This window comes from Monoraphidium neglectum (assembly GCF_000611645.1).
Source record: "Monoraphidium neglectum strain SAG 48.87 unplaced genomic scaffold scaffold00335, whole genome shotgun sequence".
NCBI classification, from domain to species: Eukaryota; Viridiplantae; Chlorophyta; class Chlorophyceae; order Sphaeropleales; family Selenastraceae; genus Monoraphidium; species Monoraphidium neglectum.
In genome coordinates, this window is record NW_014013293.1 from 11,836 (window position 1) to 29,356 (window position 17,521).

The following is a 17,521-nucleotide window of genomic DNA, read 5'->3' on the forward strand; positions in this document are numbered from 1 at the left end:
CACTTTGCAGGGAAACTCGCCCCCCCCCCCCCAAACACACACAGTGTGTCCAGCTCGTGCATGCAGTGGCTTCCCCTCGACTCCCCCTAACACACACGCCCACTGCTGCGGCCGCGCTGCTGCCCCCACGCGCTAGGCTACGTAACCCCCGGCAACCGTCTGGAGGGCCAGCCCACCATCACGCTCACCGTCGTCAGCGAGCTGGTGGGCGGCAGCAGCTGACTCCGCCCTCTGTACAGCAGACAGGCAGCAGGCCGTTCCGTCAACCAGACAGTTACATTCTCCCCGTGTTGTGCGGCCCGCTCTCACCTGTGTCATGTACCCGCAACCCTACGCCCTGCCTTCACTCGTGCAGGTCACTTGCAACACACTCCAACCTGGTTTTGTCCGTACTTTCCATACCCTTGCATACTGCGCCGCGCCTCGCACCGCACGCCCCCCAGCACGACCCCTCTGAGTATGGCTCCACCAGGGGCCCCGACGGCCGCCACAGCGGGGGGCCCTTCCAGATTGCGGTGTCCCCCAAGATGAGGGTGGAGGAGCTGCGGCGCATAATCAGGGTGCGCAGGGACTAGGGATCCCCCTAAAGCCCAAACCCTGGCGCTTGTGCTCTCGCGAGCGCTCCCGAAAGTATGAGCACGCACATGTGCAAGCGGGTTGGTGCGGGAAGAGGGGAGGGCGACGCCTGCAACCAGGAGAAGAGTAGGGGGTGGCCTTGGGGGCACAAAGCAGGGGTGCCTGGGGTTCGATGGCCGCAGGAGTATGCAAGCAGGCAGCTTTGGCATGCCGATGCCCCCGCCCCAACGCTGGCCCCCGCAGGACGCAGGCGGCGTGCTGCCGGCGCTGCAGCGGCTGTCGTATGCAGGGAAGCACCTGGATGACGCGCAGCGCACCCTGGAGCAGTACGGCATTGCTTACTGGCACGCCAAGTTCCCGCACTGGCCCCTCAGGATCCGCAAGCGTGAGCGGGGCGCGCGGGGAGGGGGGCGGGCGCGGCTCAGCGGCGGCAGGGTGCGGGCTGGGTATGGTAGGTGCGCCTGCTGCTGTGATTTGTTCAGTCGCTTGAGGCTCGCTTGTATCCTATCAAGTAAGGCTCACAGGCAGCTTTCTGGCTGCAATGTTTGGGGCTGAGTGCTTTGCCCTGACCGTATCCACGTGATAGACAATAGTGCATCACTCCAGCACCATGCACGCGCCGTTTCCGCGTCCCAGATTGATGCTGCGAGGCAAGGGCGGCGCCGCGCACACCAACGTGCAGGACGACTGCAGCTCGCCACAGCACCTGACCATGCCCGAGGAGTCGGCAAGGGCAGGGGTCCAGGAGCCGTGCGATGCGTGTTCAAGCGGCATTACAATTGTGCCAGTGGACGGCGAACCTGCGCCAAGATGTGTTTTTCAGTACTGCTGTGGGCGCTGCGTGATTCTTCAGATGCGCCGCGTGGCAGTAAGTTTAGGCATCACGTAAAATGTTTATCTGCCTCGCTCTCAAAAACTTTTTGCAGCTGCTATGTGCAGCACCTGCGCGCCACAAGCACGCAAAATCAGGGCCCGACTGTGCACACGCAAAAAAAACCCAGGCCCTGCTCGTGCACAAGGGCGGCAGGCCATGTCTATTGCCGCGACGGGCAGCAGCCCGCCCCCGCTCCTGCGCTCGGCAGCAGGGGTGGTCAGAAGTCGACGCCTCGCCGCCAATCAGCGACGAGCCAGCTGCAGTAGCGCGCGGCGAGTCCTTAGATCACTTGGCCTCGGCCAGCAGCGCCCGGGCCTCATCGATGCTCGTCTTCACGGCGGCGGCCTTGCGCCCGGGGAACGGGGCAAGCCTGTGGTGGCCATGGTGCGTGTGTGTGTGTGTGTGTGTGTGTGTGTGTGTGTCATGTCGGCATGGCAGTCAGCCGGTTTTGCAGGTCAGCAGGTAGGCTCCCACCCTAACATAATTGCCCCAAGCAAAAGCAGGGCCTGCTTCCGCCGCACGGCCCCAGGCTGCTGCCCATCGTCCCAACCGCCGCGAGCCCCCGCCAACAGCCGGCGGCTGACGACGCAGGAAGCAGGGGGGTCCCCTGCACACCCCTGCGCACCCGTTGGAGGCGAAGTGGCCGAGCACGGCGTCCACCGCGATGTAGAACCGCCGCGCGCTCTGCTTGCGCACTGAGCCGCCGCGCGCATACTTGGTCACCCACGTCTGGGCGTCAGTCTGCCCGGTTTATACAGGGTGGCGGTGTTTCAAACAGGGCAGGGTGAGGGTTGGACAGTGATGAGCGCTGTGTGTGGGGTGCACCTCACGAGGCGACTCATGCCGCTGCGTCACGCGCATGCTGGCTGACGCGATCCTGCCTGCCTGTTAGCCCGCGCCCTGTTGAGCACCCAGGCGACGAAACCCACCTTGATCGTCTTGATCAGGGGCACGCGCTGCTTGTCGTACACGTCCTGAGAGCATTGGCACAAGGAAGACCGTTTTGCAGGCCGCCATAAGCTGTGCGTGGGGACGCGGGCCCACTGCCAGCAACCCTTGGGGACCCTGAGCACCCTTGCACAAACGCAACCATTAGTCAGCCACCACCAGCGCTACATGCAAATCCACCGCCGCCAGCACCACTCCCATCGCAACCGCCAACCCCATCACCACATCCGGCCGCTCACGATGACAAAGTAAGTCTCGAGCTTCTCAGCCAGTTCCAGGGTGGAGCGGGTGTACTCGTCGTCGATGGTCGACACCGGCACGCCGCCGGCCACGCGCGCTGCGAGGCGGTTGCGTTGTGGTTCGCAGCACATTGAGATGGGGCAGAGGAGCTGGGCTCTGCCCCCGGAAGCACTGACCGAGGAGAGGCGGCCATGGGACCTGGGATGGGTGAGTGGCTGCAGGGGCAGCAACGATCCTGGGACCTACGACAGCCGGCGGCCGTCGCTCGCCGAAGCAGTGAGGGCACTGTCCCGCATGCTCCCAGAAACCGACTGACGATGGACCTGATTCAGGAGCAAAGGTTGCACTCCTACCTGAGCGGTTCTCAAACCGCGTGTAATCCTCCTGCTTGCTAACATCTGACGCCAGCACCCGCGCGCGGCACTCGTCTGCGGTAGCGGCAGCAGCAGCGGGCATGAGAGCAGGTGGGGAGAGCCACGGGCGTCGATGGGCGCAAGCCACAGCAGCGATCAACACGGTTGGGTGCCGCATCGCAGCTATGTGCCTTTGGTCGGCGCTCTTTCCCGCGCCCACCTGCCGCCTCGCCGGTGTCCTGGTCGGCGCACACAGTGGGCGTGCCGGACAGGGCTGCGAGGTGGGGTGTGGGGTGGTGGGGGTGATGAGTCAAGGCAATCACAAATGGCCTCAGCTCGCTGGTGGCCTCAGCCCTGTCTTGACAGCACAGTTGCCAGGACTTGACACAAGCGAGTGGATTACACAATAGCAAAGCTCACCAAATGCTGGGGCGGTCGGAAGAGCAAAGAGCGAACCAGCGCCAAGCAGCATCAGCGCTTGCCGCCGCGCCATCGCCGCTTCTGCGCCACCCGCCGCGGCGGCCGCCTGCACCGCCCGCTGCTGCCTGCGCATTCGAATTAAAATTATTTGCATTGCATGCCCGTGCATCAAAAGTACATTGCGTCTTCCGTCACTCTGGTAGATCCTGCACCGCGGGCCACACAACACAAGATACGCTGCTGCCTCACCGAGCTCCGGTATGGGCGCTGAAGCAGCTGGGGCGCTTGTTCGCTGCATTGCTGCTCGCTCGGCGGAGGGGAGTGCTGCTTGGGGCCTGCATCGTGACGTGCCGCGCTGCGAGCCACGAAATTGAACAAGTCAAGTTGAATGAGTATAACGAGGATCGTTTAAGCCAGTAGAAGTTGCGCTGCTCGCAAAGGGCTGAACTCAAGTGCCGTCGGGCCCGAGGCCGAAGCACTCGAGGCTGCGGCGGTTTCAACTCATCCTGCACCGGGAACTTACCGTATGGCTCGCGGCGGCCGACAGCGGCGACCTGCCCTAGTAACAGTATTTGAGTTGGTCAGCCACTCTCACGAATCACGTCAACATGCCGCATCCTTAGAGCACAATTAGTGAAGCGGCAATGCCACCCGTCCCTACATGGTGCAGCAACCCGCTGCTGGTCGGCCATCTGCACTATTCGCTTTACAACATGCCCTCGGCTCAAGTCCTGGTGGGGATCTGAACAACATACTTGTAGGCCGGCGGCACATCCGGCAGCCGCCCCAGCAGCGCCGCACGCTCCTGCGGCGTCAGCAGCACCTCGAGCTTGCGCCGCGCGTCGGGCTCCTCCAGGGCCAGCCGCAGCGCTGCGGCCGCCGAGCCGGATGACTCGGGGTCTGAGCTCGACTTGAGGAGATTCACCAGGCTGGGGCCCGCGTGCATCATGACAGGTACCTGGTGGATTTGTGAAAAGTCCCAAGTCTAGTGGGGTTCTATTTGCGCAAAGTCCTTCTGTTCCTGGAGGCGCGGTGTAGTGCTGTTGGTGGCAGCCAGCAGTGGCACACACGACGTTCAATATCCTGCCTGCATGTGATGAAAGCACACAATTCGACCAATGGCAATACTGCACCCCGCTTTGGGATGCCAGTGCAGGTTCTGCTGGGCAGGCCGCGCCCCATCTCGCCTTGGCGTCTGCGTCCACTGCGATGGAGGCCAGGGTCGATGCAGCAAGACAGCAGAGGTCCGCTGCCGCCCCTGGAGCCTTCAGCACAGCGGCCAGCACTGCATGATAGTCCGTTGTTGCACGCCGTGTGGGGTGCTGGTGGAGCTGCGCACGGGGTTTTGTGCGCCCGTCGATGCAGCAGGCTGGTGCGCTTGCAAAGCAGGCAGGCATGCGCCTTATGTTTCACCGCAGTCATGTTGGTTCTTGGGCGTCACTCAACTCCACCCACCTTCGATGCCGCCAGCCAGTCTGACTTGCACCTGATGCGCAAACGGCAGCAGGGTTTGCAAGTGCCAAGGGTTCCCAGTGATTGCAAGAACATGACAAGGCCAGCTTGCGACGATGTGTCCTCTGACGGGCCGCTTTTCGCGGCAGGCAGGATGGAGCAGGCAGCCGGCCGGGCGCACCTTGCCGTCAGGGTGGTGGCAGATGCCCCTCAGGCAGGCGCACGCCTCGTGAAGCACCTCTGCCAGCAAACCCCCGCCGTCGCCGCCCAGCTTGAAGCGCAGCACGCGCTGCGCCAGCGCAACCATGGCGGCCGGCACCTGATATTCATTCGTGCGGAGGGGTACGATTGCTCAGGGTGACGCAAACCTGAACACCAGATGCAAGTCCTCGGGCAGGCCGGCAGAATCATTGATTGGTGGCCCGGATGGTGGACCTGAGGCGGCAGCGTGATGCGCTCACCGGCGACCCGCAACCCCGCAGTCTTCCTTCACCGCGTGCGTGGCGGACAGGTGCGCTTGAACGTGGGCAGGCTCGCCGCGACAGCCACACACACCTGCGCCCCGCACGCCTCAACCACGCCCGTCTCTGTCCCCGCCGCGCCCGCCAGCGCCGCCGCGATGTCGCGCGCCGCGGCCAGCGGCGTGTTGACGCGGCCGAGCGCGTCCACCAAGGAGGATACTACGCGCGCTGGGGACTGCTGCATGTGCGCGACGCCGTCGGCCGACATCGCAAACGCCTGCAGGCGCGTAGTGCACAAGCCCAGGCAAAGAGGGGATGGAGCTGGATGCCATGACTTCTGTTGGGGATGAGGGTTACCCTGCCTGGCAGTTTCCCGTGAGCTCGCCCCGCGGAATCCAATTTGCCCTGTGTTCCCACCCGCAACACGTACATGCGCCGCACCTTGAGGGCTGCAGATGCGGCGTCCGGCACGCTGCCCAGCGCTGCCGTGAGCGCGTGCAGCCCAGCCTTCTCCACAACCGCCGCGCGGCCCTGCCGCAGGTGGCACAGTGCCTCCAGCGCGTTGCAGCACAGCTGCTGCTGCAGGTCAGACCCCGCGCCATCCGAGCCGCCGCTCCCGCCGCCGGCCTGGGCACTGCTGCCACCTCCGCAGCCGTTGGTTGGGCCCTCGCTGCCGCTCACGCCCAGCAGCAGCGCGACGACCGCGGCGGCGGCGCCGGCCGCGACGGCTTCGGCCTTGGCCTCCTGCCTCAAGCAGGGGGAGCGCTGTCGTCAGCTTACTGCACGCTCCCGGCAGTCGACCCAGTGCCCAGCGATGCACGGGCAGATGGAACGGACTAAGGTCGCGTGCACCAGGCCATGGACTTTCTGGTGGACATTATGGAACTGGCGCGGTCATCAGCCGTGTGCACTCAAGCCAAACGCACCGCGGCGCACCTGGTTGGCGAGCTGCGAGTTGAGGACCCGCAGGGCCACCACCCGCTCGTCTGCAGGAAGCTGGGGCTGAGACAGGATCGGCACCAGCTGCATATGGCAAGGCGTGTGCGCTCATTTCGGCGCTGGCAGCAGCAGCACAACGCGGCAACGACAGAACGCTGTCGTGCTGACTGGCACCGCCTGGCACAGGGGGTCCCTTGGCACGGATGATGGAGTCGCGACATATGACGGCAAGCTCAAGGGGCGGAGTGCGCACCTTGGGTATGCACCTGCGGCCGTAGGCCTCGCCTATCTGTGCCTTTGCCGCGTCGCTCCCCATGCCAATGCCGAGCGCTCCGCTTGGGGGGTGGCGGTCGCACAGGTGCTCCGACACCACATGCCTGCTGGCATGAGACTGCGCCGACATCTCAATTCACTGCTGTGTGAATCTGGATGTTCTTGTTGGTCAACGATCTACACCGGCGTTTGCAGTTTGGCAGCAGAGCCCCGCTCTCGCAGCACCAATGCAGTCAGCGCCGCGCCGTTGACGGTCAACTGTGCCGCTGGCCGTCGGCACTGCCCTAAGCTGGAGAGCTTGTGCGCATTTTATTACCGTATTTGGTGCTCAAACAAGAGCCAGGATGACGACAGCAGGTGCGATTGATGAGCTGTGTGTTTACAGATCAGCTCGATGTCATTGTGATGATAATAATACCATATGATACAGTATGCGAACCACTTGTTGTATAGAACGGTTACCGCAACAAGTCATCAACGGTGCTTGCATTCGTGCTGGTTCAAACTACGGCATGCCACGCTGCTCCGCTTGACTGCTCCTCTTAAGATTCGGTTGGTCTGTTGAATAGGTATTCATTCAAAGAGGCTTGCCGGGGGTGCGTTCGCCGAGACGGCCAGGCTGCGGCGTCGAGCAGCGGAGCAGGGGCAGAGCTGCGCTGCTGCTGGTGCTTGCAGCAACCGACCGCCGCTCCGGGCCAGGCGGCGCAGTGGTGCAGAGGTTCGCCATGGGATCCCGTGTTGTCTTCGATAAGCGCACACTGGTGAGAGGCGCCCGAGCGGGCGAGATTGTTTGCAGGGTGTGGCCCGAAAACGGCAACTCAGCTGTGCTGTCGCAGCCAACCGGGCCCGCCACCCACACACCGTGCCGCTGCGCCGCCCCGCGCACTTGCGAAACCGCAGCGCAAGAAGCACGGCGCCGCGTTTGCCGCGGCGATACGAGACCACTACGCGGCCGGTACATTTCTAGATGAGGTGGCACAGGGGCTGGGCGGCGACCCTTCCCCCACAGCCAATGACGAGCCCGTGCAGGTGTGCGAGGTTTTCACGCCAGCCCGAACAAGGAAGCAGCGTCCTGCGTTTTTTCGAGTGCGTCTGATTCACGGCTCAGGGTGGCTCAGCAGCGGCGACAGATCACGCTGGCCCACCCCAGCATGACTCAGCGCAGAGAGCTGGCGCACACGCCAACGCCGGCAGCCCGCTGCATCCCAAACACCGCGCCATGCCCCTCCCCTTAAATGCCCGCCGCTGCCCAACCCCGTCCCCAACCTGACGCCTGGAATCCACCTTCTTGCCCCGCCGCTCCTCCGCCACGTTCGCGCCACGCGGGTGCTTGATTACTGCAGGTCTTTGCGCGCAAGCGCCCCATCTTCCAGGACGAGGCTGATGCCGGCGAGTTCGACGTGGCGGCCGCCTCGCCCCACGGCCTGCTGGTCCACGCGTGCCGCATGCGGGCCGACCTGCGGACGCCGTTCCTGGCCACCTACTACAGCCCGCTGTTCGCGTTTGATGAGGCGGCGTCCAACGCGCAGGTGGTGGAGCGCATCGGGCTCGGGCAGGTGCGGGGCCGGTGGGCGCGAGCGCCGGCATGCTGCTGTCTTGTGCCCTACGCGCGGCGCGGTCGCTCTGAACAGGTTACAGTGGTCTGTCAAAAATGTTCATGGTTGGCGGGGGCCGGTCTTTCGGGCATTTAGAGGGGCGCCCCCAACAAGCCGCCGCCATGCAGAGCATCTCAAGTCTTGGGGCAGCGCGGCGGGGCCATTAGTGATGTCATGATGACTGTTGTTTTTACCAGGCTTGGCATTTCGTCTCGGAATCCGCGCGTGCCCTGCAGCTGCTGGAGGCCGCGGCGGCCGGCGGCGACTCGGCGCTATGCTGCTTCGGCCAGACCGGCAGCGGCAAGAGCTACACCATGGCCGCCGTCCTCGACGAGGCCTCGCGCCTGCTGTTCGGCCCGCGCGGCCTGCTGGCGCGGCGCGGCCTGCTGCTGCGGGTGTCGGCTTACGAGGTCTGCGGCGCCGCCGCGCACGACCTGCTGTCGGGCCGCGCCAAGCTGCGCATCCGCGAGGACAAGGCGGGGCGGATCGTGCTGGACGCGGCGGCGCGCGGCGCGGGGGACGCGGGGGCGCTGCGGGCGCTGCTAGTTGAGGCGTCGCGCGCGAGGCGCACGGCGGCGACGGCGCGCAACCCGGGCAGCTCCAGGTGCGGGAACGGGGTTGGCTGGTGGGTTGAGGCCAACCATACCTGGGGGTTCTTTGTGTGCTTAGATGCCGCCCATTCCAGGCTGCCAGGCTTGCCTGCCTTGACTCAGTCCCAAATCTACTGCAACCGCCGGGCCGTCACTCACACCATAATCAGCCGTTACATATTACCCACCGCCCTGGCAGGAGCCACGCGTTCTACGACCTGCAGCTCCTGCCAATCACAACCACACCTGGCGCCACGCGCGGCGGCGGCGGCGGCAATAGTGAAAGCAGCGGCAGCAGCAGAGGCAGCAGCGGCGGCGGGCGGGGTGGCAGCCTGCTGCTGGTCGACCTGGCTGGCAGCGAGAGGGCTGCTGACTCAGCAGATCACGACATGGAGCGGCAGCTGCAGAGCGCCGAGATCAACAGCGGCCTCGCGACACTCAAGGTGGGCGCGGCGGCAGTGTGGCGACGCCGCGCGCTCTTGGGGTGTGGGCGCCAATGTTTGTGGAAGCTTTCACAAGTGGCACCAGGGTAGTGCTCGGTCGGTGGTTGTGCAATCGACCCGATGAGCGTAGTGGCCGTCAGCGCGTGAATAGGCCGCAGCAACGCAAAGGAGTCGCCTTTGCGTCCGTGTCGCTGTTGCAGAACCCTGGACAACGCACGAGCAGCTTCCCCCGCCGTTTGCACCCCTTGACATACGCTCACTTCCACACACAGGAGTGCTTCCGGCAGCGCAATGTGGCGTCCCGCTTGCCGCCCGACGCGCCGCCCGTCCACGTGCCGTACCGCGAGAGCACGCTGTCGCGCCTCATGAAGCGCGTGCTGGAGCCGAGCGGCGGCGGCAGCAGCAGCGGCGGCGGCGGCGGCGGCGGCGGCCTGCGGCAACCGCGGGTGGTGGTGATTGCGACAGTCAGCCCCTGCGCGTCTGGTAAGGTCTGCGCCGCGGTTTAATTGGGGACGGGTTGGGATGGCGGATTACAGGGCGGTACCTTGGCTTGAGAAGGAGGGATGGGGCAAAGTGATGAGATGGCGTGACGGGCTGCTGCTGGAGTGACGGAATCACGAGTGCAGCGGCCGGCACCATGTTGGTGTGTCATCACACTGCACCTCTTTGTTGCCCAAGTCATACAATTCATGTGTTTGCACACCAGCTCTATAGGCTTCAATATCTTGCCATCTTCCCCCTGAAGCGCACCCACACAGCCGAACGTCCCCCACCCCAACGCAATCCCCCTCCCCACCCCGCCCCCAACCCCAGACACCGAGGCGACCCTCAACACGCTGCGCCACGCGGCAGTGATGGCCGGCCTCAGAATGGACCGCGATGCAGACATGATGCTCGAGGAGAGGGCGCTCGGGGGTCACGCGGGGCACACAGCTCACAGCGCACAAATGGCAGGGGGCGCTGCTGCTGTCGGGGTCGCAAGGGCGCGGGGCGGGCTGGCGTGCGAGCAGGAGGATGAGTCCGGCCCGCCAGGGGGCCAGCAGCAGCAGCAGCAGCAGCAGCAGCAGCAGCAGCAGCAGCAAGAGAGGCACGCGGCCTGCTCTTTCACCTGCAGGAGAGCCTGCGGGCCGGCGCCAGGGGGTTCCACCCCAGCCGCCAACGGCAGCGGTCGCAGCAGCCTTCCGGTGGCGGGCACCACCCCTGGAGCCGTGGCGCCGGCGACGCCGGGGGCAGCGCATGGCTGGAGCGGCCGCACCGCAGCGGGGCGGCAGCAGTCACAGGACCAGGACGCCTGCGCCCCGATGCCGCCGGCCTCGGCGGGGCGCCCCGGCGCGCTGCTGCCTCACGCGCCGCTGTCGCTCCCGCCAGCGAAGTGGAGCCCGGGGGAGGTGCGGCGGTGGGTGTGCGAGGCCGGCGGCGGGCGCTTCCAAGCGGCGGCGGCGGCGCTGCCGCCCTCTGTGGACGGCAAGGCCTTCACGCGCTTCCCAGAGGTGGGGCCCAACCGACTGTCTTGCGGGCAGCGGGCCAGGAGGGTCCGCATGAAGAGCGCCGCTCAACCAGGCGGCTGGTCGGCTTGAGCAGGCGCGTGCATGGGGGCTGTGCTGTTTGATTGGCAGATGTCAGCCCGGCGACGATGCAGCAGACCCCCTTTCACTGATGCTGCACACAACTCTTTTTGTTAATCGCCCACGACGGGGTCTTCCTCCTGCTAACCTCCGCCGCTCTGCTCCGCCCTCCCGCCAGGTGCGCTTCAAGCAGCTGTTTGGGTCCGACGGCGCGGCGGCGAAGCGCGGCCACGCGCTCTATGAGCTGTTCAGGGAGGAGGTGCGCGGGGCGAGGGGGTGCGACGCGGGCTGGTTTGCGACATGGGCCGCTGCAGCGATGCGGCGCGCAAAGAGAGGGCATGACACGCAGAGATTCGGGACAAGCGGTCGGCCATGGCTGTATGGCCACCTGTGCACCTATCGGCCATGTGCGCCACGCAACCCTCAGCCACATGGCCTGCTGACAATTGTCTGCTGCAGGTGCGAGCCCACAGCGCCCAGCGGCTGGGGCAGGCGCAGGCGCAGGCAGGCCGCGACGTGGGGCCGCAGGCGGACAGCGGGGCGGCCGGGCGGCGGCGTCAAAGCGGCGGCAGCTGGGCTTGAGGCCGCGGGTGCGCGTGGTGTGGATCGTCGTCATGTGCTGCGGTTGGCTCGCTTGGGCCGGGCGCGTGCTGTTGTTGCATATGTGCAGCCTATCAAACATGGATCGCCTTCTGGTGACCCTTTCTGCTGCAGTCAAGCAGCATTCACGTACGGTCTGCTGACCCACACCCACTTGGAATTGTTTGTCCACATAAAACGTTTTTGACCTTGGGTGACAGCCCTCAATATGTGCACCTCTGGTCATCATGACAGCTCCAGGTTGCACTCATGACTGCTTGCCGTGTGGCTGCCTGCGCAAGGCCATGGCATGAGCCAGATCCTGCATCACACTTAGCGTCAAGGCGGCGCCCAACGCGGCCGTTGCTATGCCGAAGGCATCTCAAGGGGCACGCGGGCATCGACAATAACACCTGGCTGGGCCAGCGCTACTGGGATTCCGTGCAGCGCCGTCCAAGGAGCGTGCGCCCGCCGCCCCACCTCTGAGGCAAAAGCGCCACGCGTCCAACCGCTCAGCACGTGGTCGCTGACACGTGCCGCAAAGATGTTTCACCGCGCTGCAGCACCACCGTGACACTCAGAGTGAAGCCACCAATCGCAGCACCCAACTCTGCTGCTCTGCTGCCCCCCACAAGCACCCCCACGGTACATGCCCCGCGCATCGCTGTTGCATCAGCGGCTGCCACGCCCGCGCCGCCTGTGCTGAGCGAGCGTGAAAGCCCGCCTACCGTATAAAAGCGTATCGAGCAGGCACCGATTACGACCAGATTAAAAGCAGGGTTTGCAGCGTCGGCCACACAGGGCGGCACAGCGACGCGCAAGGAAATGCTCCAGGCAGTCAGTTGGACGTCATGCCGTTCCACCTGCAAGCAGTATAGGCAGAGCTGCGCTTGATGCGGCCCACCAAAAGCAAATCACGAAACACAAGCCCCGCCCTCAGCCCTCAGTGGTTGCTGAGCCAGGCGGGGCCGCGGAGCCGTTGCCGTCCCCAGGGGCCGCCACCGCGCCGCTCTCTAGCATCTGGGCGGCGAGCAGCTGCAGGCGCTGCGGATCAGTCATGTGGAGGTAGCCCACCTAGGGGTTCAGAATTCGGGGTTGAGGTTTGGGGTTGCGGGGGCAGGTGATTGTTTGGAAGGCAAATTGATGCGGCGGGGTGTTCATGAGAGGGCGCCAGGCTGAGGCCCCGCCATAGAGGCGTGCAGCCAGTCAGACCAGCAGCTGCCTCGCGCCACCGCACACAGCGAAACGTGGCCGCATTCGGCACAAGCCTCGTGACAAGCGCCACCTGCCTGATTGGGGTCGCTGCCACCATTGAAGGCATTGCTTGCTGCAGTCACGCCTCCAGCGCACAGCCTGCCAGCCACGCTTCATGCGCCCCCAATCCCTTCCCACCGCGTGCACACAGGCAGCCGCGCACCCATGCCTCCAACAGAACTTCAACGCCCTAATCCACCCCGCCCAGCCGTGATCATGCGAGCACCCACCAGCGCCTCGAGCGCCGTGGCCCTGCGGTACGTCCTCTCGGCGCCGGCGCGGCTGAAGCGCGTCCGCATGCGCACGTGCTGCTTGCGGCCCGCCCACTGCAGCAGCGCCGCCTCGTGGGGTGCCAGGGCGCCGCTGGCCATTAGCCAGTCGTGGTACGCGGCCTGGCCAGGGGTTCAGAGGGGCCGCTACAATTCTCAGCTCTCGTATGGTAGTAGGACAGGACCGCCGAGGCCGGCGGCGGCTGCCAGCACAATGCGGTATTCAAAGGCAGTCGCTCTGTCGAGGGCTTCCGCAATAGGTGACTAGCCTCGCGCGGGCGAGCGAGGCGCTGCGGTGGGCGCGAGGGCGCACCTGGCCCTCTGCGGAGACGTGGGGCCGCACGGCTGCCAGGTAGCGGCTGTGGTGCTTCGGCGGCACGTAGGCGGCGCGGCGCACGTAGAGCTGGGGCGCGCGGCGGGGGCAGGCGGCAGGGGCGCAAGGAGGCGTGGCGTACAGGGAGCGGAGAGGGGTAAGTTGCAACACGCCTGTTGTGCCCCGCATCGCCATTGTTGGTGGCACACAGTGGACGCACATGCCGTCGCCCGCAACGAGCACAGCAAGCGGGTGGAGCGAGCATACAAGCAATAACTCAGCACGGCACTGCCCACCTCCCACACGGCATCGCCCAGGTATGCCAGGGACACCGCATGGTGCCGCCGCTCAAAGTCATACAAGCCGCCGTCGGCCTGCACCGCTGCAGCTGCTGCTGCCGCCGCTTCGGTTGCTGAAGGTGCTATATCTGAGTGTGATGATCGCTCAGGCGATGATGGGCCGGCCCCACCAGCAGCAGTTGCAGCAGCAGCAGCTGTGACGGCGGGATGGCGCACGGTACGCCGCTCGATCACAGGTCGTGTCACCCCTCTGGTGCAGTGCAGGGCCATCACAACGCCCTGCACTGATTGGTACAAAATACTCGCGCCGGCGACCTGCACAAGCCTCACAAGCTATGGGCGCCAGCAGGCAGCATCAAATCCTCGTCGAGCGGAGTGGCAACCAACGGGGCAGCGATGCATATGATCTGCTCAGCACCCTGCGTGATGTTCTCCCATATGTAACGAAACCATTGTTGCAATGTACGGCTGTTAGTGGAGGATCCCGTTCGATCGCAGTTCCGACACATTGAGCTGCGAACGACGATGGTGGCCGCAGTCGCGAGACTCGGGAGCTTCAAGCTCACAGATGATGCGTTTGCAGAAGAGCACGGCGACGATGACGGCGAGCTCGCGCCGCGGGACGCGCTGTCAGGTGCGCCATGCTGATGCAGCTGTGCTTTGTTCATGCCATTCATTGAAAGCGTTTGTCTTGCCTTGTGCAAGTCATAGGGCTGAGGTTCGCCAAGGGGTATCGCCGGCGGCCCGCCGGGCCACGCCGGTAGTGTCGGTGACGACCCAAAATTCACCGTGCGTCACCCCACCGTCCGCCGAGCCTGTGCGTCGCCGTTGCCGCCAACCCCGCAGCGCCTGCCAAGCACCCAGCTGAAGCACTGGAGAGCGAGCGTGCTGCGAAGCGCCCTCATATAGATGGAGACCTGACAGCGGACGTGGCGTTTTCGACCGGGGCAACAACTGGGGCCGCGCCAGGCGCGGCGCCTGCGGCCAGGGACCAGCGCCAGCACAGCAGCGGCCGCAGCCACACTCACCATCACCACCACCACAGCACAGTGGTGTCACCGCGATCCAGCGCGGCCGCCACCAGGGACCAGGGCGGCGGCGGCGGCGCGCGCTGGCGCGGGCTGCGGCCGCTGCTAGGCTGGGCGCGCCGCGGCAGCAGCACCAGCGAGGGACGCGGCGGCGCGGCTGCGGCAGCAGAAGGTAGAAGCGGCCAGGAAGCGGCGGTGGCGGCGCTCACAGCGGCCATCTTTGCACGTGTGGTCGAGCGGGCAGAGGCCGAGTCGGCGCGTGGCGACCTTCAGGCTGCGGCGGCGCGCACGGTATTGCTTGGCAGCGGCGCGGGCGCGGCCAGGGGTGTCACCCCGGCGGCGCCCGTCACCCCGTGCCCCTCCCTCGCAGACTCCTCAGTGCACGGGCCCCTTGAAGCCGCCCCCCAAGCAGAACACCCTGCATGCGAGACGGCCGCAAAGGTAGGGGGCGGCGACGCGTCGCGCCTTGCGCCGGCCGCAGTGGCCAATTTGGACGAGCAGGGGATCATCTCAATGACGAGTGGCCAGGAGGTCACTGGATCCCGGGAGCCGCCACCAACGCCGGCCCGCAGCCGCGCCGGCGGCGATGGCGCGGCCCCGCTCGCGGCGCCGTTGCCTGCGGCGCGGTCCCAGCCGCCGACGCCCCCGGCCACGCCGCACTGGGCCGCGGCCGCGCCGCACCAGGCGCCTTCAGCGGCAACTGGCGCGGGCGCGTCGAGCAGTGGCGGCGACTCTGCCAGCGGCACGGGCAGCACGCCGCACGGCACGCCACGGCGCGGCGCGGGGTGGCGTGGGGGCGTCAGCGGCGAGCAGCTGCGGCGCGCGATGAACGGGCTGCCGTCTGCGCCCGCGTCTGTGGCCGAAGAGGAGGGCGAGGGCGAGGAAGACGAGCAGGCAGCCACGGGTGGCGAGTGCTTGTCGCCGGAGCAGCGGTGCGCATTGGACAATGGCGGCGGGGATGCTGGTGCGGTGATTACGCCCTCCGCGGCTGCGCAGGGTGGCCCGCCGCAGCTGGGACGCGCCTCCAACACGCCGGTGCGCCGACAGATGGCCACTGACATCCCCATTATCCCCGAGGTGGGTTTAATGGCTCGGGACTTATCGTCGTGGCAACATCACGCGTTTACAGGTTGACATCTCTGCACCTGCCAGGCTGAACTGGGCCGGCCGCGCTGCTTGTACATTGGCTGGCAACAGGCAGTGCGGCACGCGCGCGGCGGCGCGTTGTGTGCGCATTACGCCTTGCTCCTGGTCAACCAATGAAACGGCTTACGACTGCAAGCATGCCAACCCTTGTGCCCCACGGCACGCCGCACCCCATTATGTGACGCCGTCTTTACCCAGGACGCTGCCGTCGAGACGTCAGAGGACGAGGTCGGGGAGCCTGACCTGACCCTCGGCGCCCACCTGCCCTCCCTGCGCCTCAACGCCCCCGTTGGCGGCAGCGGCAGCCTCGCGTTCGAGGAGGCCTTCGGCGCCCGCAGCCACACGCCGCTGGACGAGATCGCGCTGATGCGCAGCAGCAGCCGCGGCAGCACGCCCCGCGGCGGCGCCGGTGCGCAAGAGGGCGGGCAGTTCCGAGGTGGCGGGGGCAGCCTGTTTGGCGGAGGGGCGTCGGCGAGCCGCGCCTCGAGCACGTGCTCTTCAATAGATAGACCAGACCCGGCAGAGCTGTCATCCTTCACTCTCGCCGCATCAAACGCGGCGACGGCGGGGTCGTGCGCGCTCGCGCCGCTGGGGGCCCCTGCACTGGCGGCCGCCGGCGATGGCGGGAGCGGCGACGGCAGCGGCAATGGCAGCGGCAATGGCAACGGCAACGGCAACGGCAACGGCAACGGCAACGGCAACGGCAACAGCAACGGCAACAGCAACGGCAGCGGCAACAGCAATAGCAACAGCAACAGCAACAGCAACAGCAACAGCAACGGCGGCCGCGGCGGGAGCGGTGTTGGGGGCGGGTTCAAGGCGCCGCACCGGCTGTCCTACAGCTCGAGGACAGGCGGCGGCAGCTTCACCATTCAGCAGCAGCAGCAGCAGCAGCAGCAGCAGCAGCAGCAGCAGCAGCAGCAGCAGCAGCAGCAGCTGCAGCAGCAGCAGCTGTCGGTCCAGACACTGTCGCCATTCAACGATGCACGGGTTTCGTCAGCCGCTGCGGCCCGGACGCCGCCCGAGCGGCAGGTAAAGCAGCTATCGCCGCCTCCGACCCCGATTGCGACCGTCCCGAGCGCCCCGGGCCCCACAGCGCTGCAGCCGGCGGCTTCCGCAGGGCCCGGTGCGTACCTGCCAAACGCGGCGGTGACGGAGCTGCCCGCCAGCCAGCGCGACGCGTTCTGGGACGCCGACGCGGGCGCGGACAGCCCCGTGGCGGCGCTGTCAGGGGAGGGGAAGGGCTCTGCGCTGCGGCTGCCCTCCCTTGACGCGCCGCCGTCGCTCCTGGGCCGGGACGCGGCGGGAGCACCCCGCCGCCGCCGCGCGCCGTTCTGGGCCTGTGGATGCCTGTCTGCCCCGGCAGTGGATGGGGAGCAGGAATAGGGCCCGCACGCAGGTAGGGGGATTTTGGAGGCACCTGCACTGAGTTGCGGGCCTCTGACGTACACCAAACTTTTAGAGCAAGAACCAGGGGGGTCTCAGCTCCCCTGCCTTACTGGCTGCCGGCATCAGTGGTGAGTTGCGGCGGGTGGCGCAGCCCCGCGGCTGCGGCAATAAACTCCTCCCTGTTGACTGGCGGCACCGCCAAAGGACGTCACGTTTTGCGTACGCTTGGCGGATGAGCGGGAGAGGCACCGGCGGCGGCAGCGCTTTCCCCGTTTGCCTGCATCGTCATCGCCAGCAATATAGTTGCATCCCTCAGAACTTTGATGTCATCCACATACTTAATATCGCCGTTGTTGGGTGTGCAGGCAAGGCGCTTTATTTTGCTGCCTCTTGCCACAAGCGATGGATGGTCGATGTGAATGTCACATCACGTACCGCAGTGACTGCCACGTGCTATCGCAAGAGAGTACTGCCAGATACTATCAAAAGAGCACACAGATCGTGTCAGAGGGTGC

The 17,521-nt window shown here is 66.1% G+C and overlaps 6 protein-coding genes across 6 annotated transcripts in view; 3 read left to right on the top strand and 3 right to left on the bottom strand.

The window, feature by feature from the left end:
• Window positions 1-1,217, top strand: part of MNEG_2834 (hypothetical protein) — a gene marked incomplete at both ends in the record, with an annotated part of 2,655 nt that extends 1,438 nt beyond the window's left edge. The window contains 4 exons of the mRNA XM_014048688.1: window positions 137-204; window positions 444-560; window positions 820-961; window positions 1,213-1,217. Coding sequence (XP_013904142.1) covers window positions 137-204; window positions 444-560; window positions 820-961; window positions 1,213-1,217 — 332 coding nt within the window. The remainder of the gene's footprint in view (window positions 1-136; window positions 205-443; window positions 561-819; window positions 962-1,212) is intronic.
• A 518-nt stretch (window positions 1,218-1,735) lies between these two features.
• Window positions 1,736-3,709, bottom strand: MNEG_2835 (hypothetical protein; the record flags this gene model as incomplete). The annotated part of the gene is made up of 7 exons (XM_014048689.1): window positions 1,736-1,820; window positions 2,076-2,191; window positions 2,380-2,424; window positions 2,638-2,735; window positions 2,992-3,066; window positions 3,212-3,265; window positions 3,661-3,709. 7 exons carry the CDS (start codon window positions 3,707-3,709, stop codon window positions 1,736-1,738), a joined length of 522 nt encoding a protein of 173 aa, XP_013904143.1.
• Window positions 3,710-4,135: 426 nt separating this feature from the next.
• On the bottom strand, window positions 4,136-6,353 carry MNEG_2836 (radial spoke protein 8; the record flags this gene model as incomplete). Its single annotated transcript, XM_014048690.1, has 5 exons — window positions 4,136-4,369; window positions 5,045-5,182; window positions 5,419-5,601; window positions 5,766-6,068; window positions 6,261-6,353. The coding sequence occupies 5 exons, from the start codon at window positions 6,351-6,353 to the stop codon at window positions 4,136-4,138; spliced, it is 951 nt and encodes a 316-aa protein (XP_013904144.1).
• Window positions 6,354-7,261: 908 nt separating this feature from the next.
• On the top strand, window positions 7,262-11,311 carry MNEG_2837 (kinesin-13; the record flags this gene model as incomplete). The annotated part of the gene is made up of 9 exons (XM_014048691.1): window positions 7,262-7,297; window positions 7,437-7,565; window positions 7,880-8,092; window positions 8,368-8,735; window positions 8,921-9,164; window positions 9,437-9,647; window positions 10,533-10,654; window positions 10,908-10,988; window positions 11,189-11,311. The coding sequence occupies 9 exons, from the start codon at window positions 7,262-7,264 to the stop codon at window positions 11,309-11,311; spliced, it is 1,527 nt and encodes a 508-aa protein (XP_013904145.1).
• Window positions 11,312-12,244: 933 nt separating this feature from the next.
• MNEG_2838 (hypothetical protein) lies at window positions 12,245-13,339 on the bottom strand (the record flags this gene model as incomplete). The annotated part of the gene is made up of 3 exons (XM_014048692.1): window positions 12,245-12,382; window positions 12,793-12,954; window positions 13,145-13,339. 3 exons carry the CDS (start codon window positions 13,337-13,339, stop codon window positions 12,245-12,247), a joined length of 495 nt encoding a protein of 164 aa, XP_013904146.1.
• A 629-nt stretch (window positions 13,340-13,968) lies between these two features.
• Window positions 13,969-17,003, top strand: MNEG_2839 (hypothetical protein; the record flags this gene model as incomplete). Its single annotated transcript, XM_014048693.1, has 3 exons — window positions 13,969-14,077; window positions 14,953-15,548; window positions 15,816-17,003. The coding sequence occupies 3 exons, from the start codon at window positions 13,969-13,971 to the stop codon at window positions 17,001-17,003; spliced, it is 1,893 nt and encodes a 630-aa protein (XP_013904147.1).
• Between the last annotated feature and the right edge of the window lie 518 nt (window positions 17,004-17,521).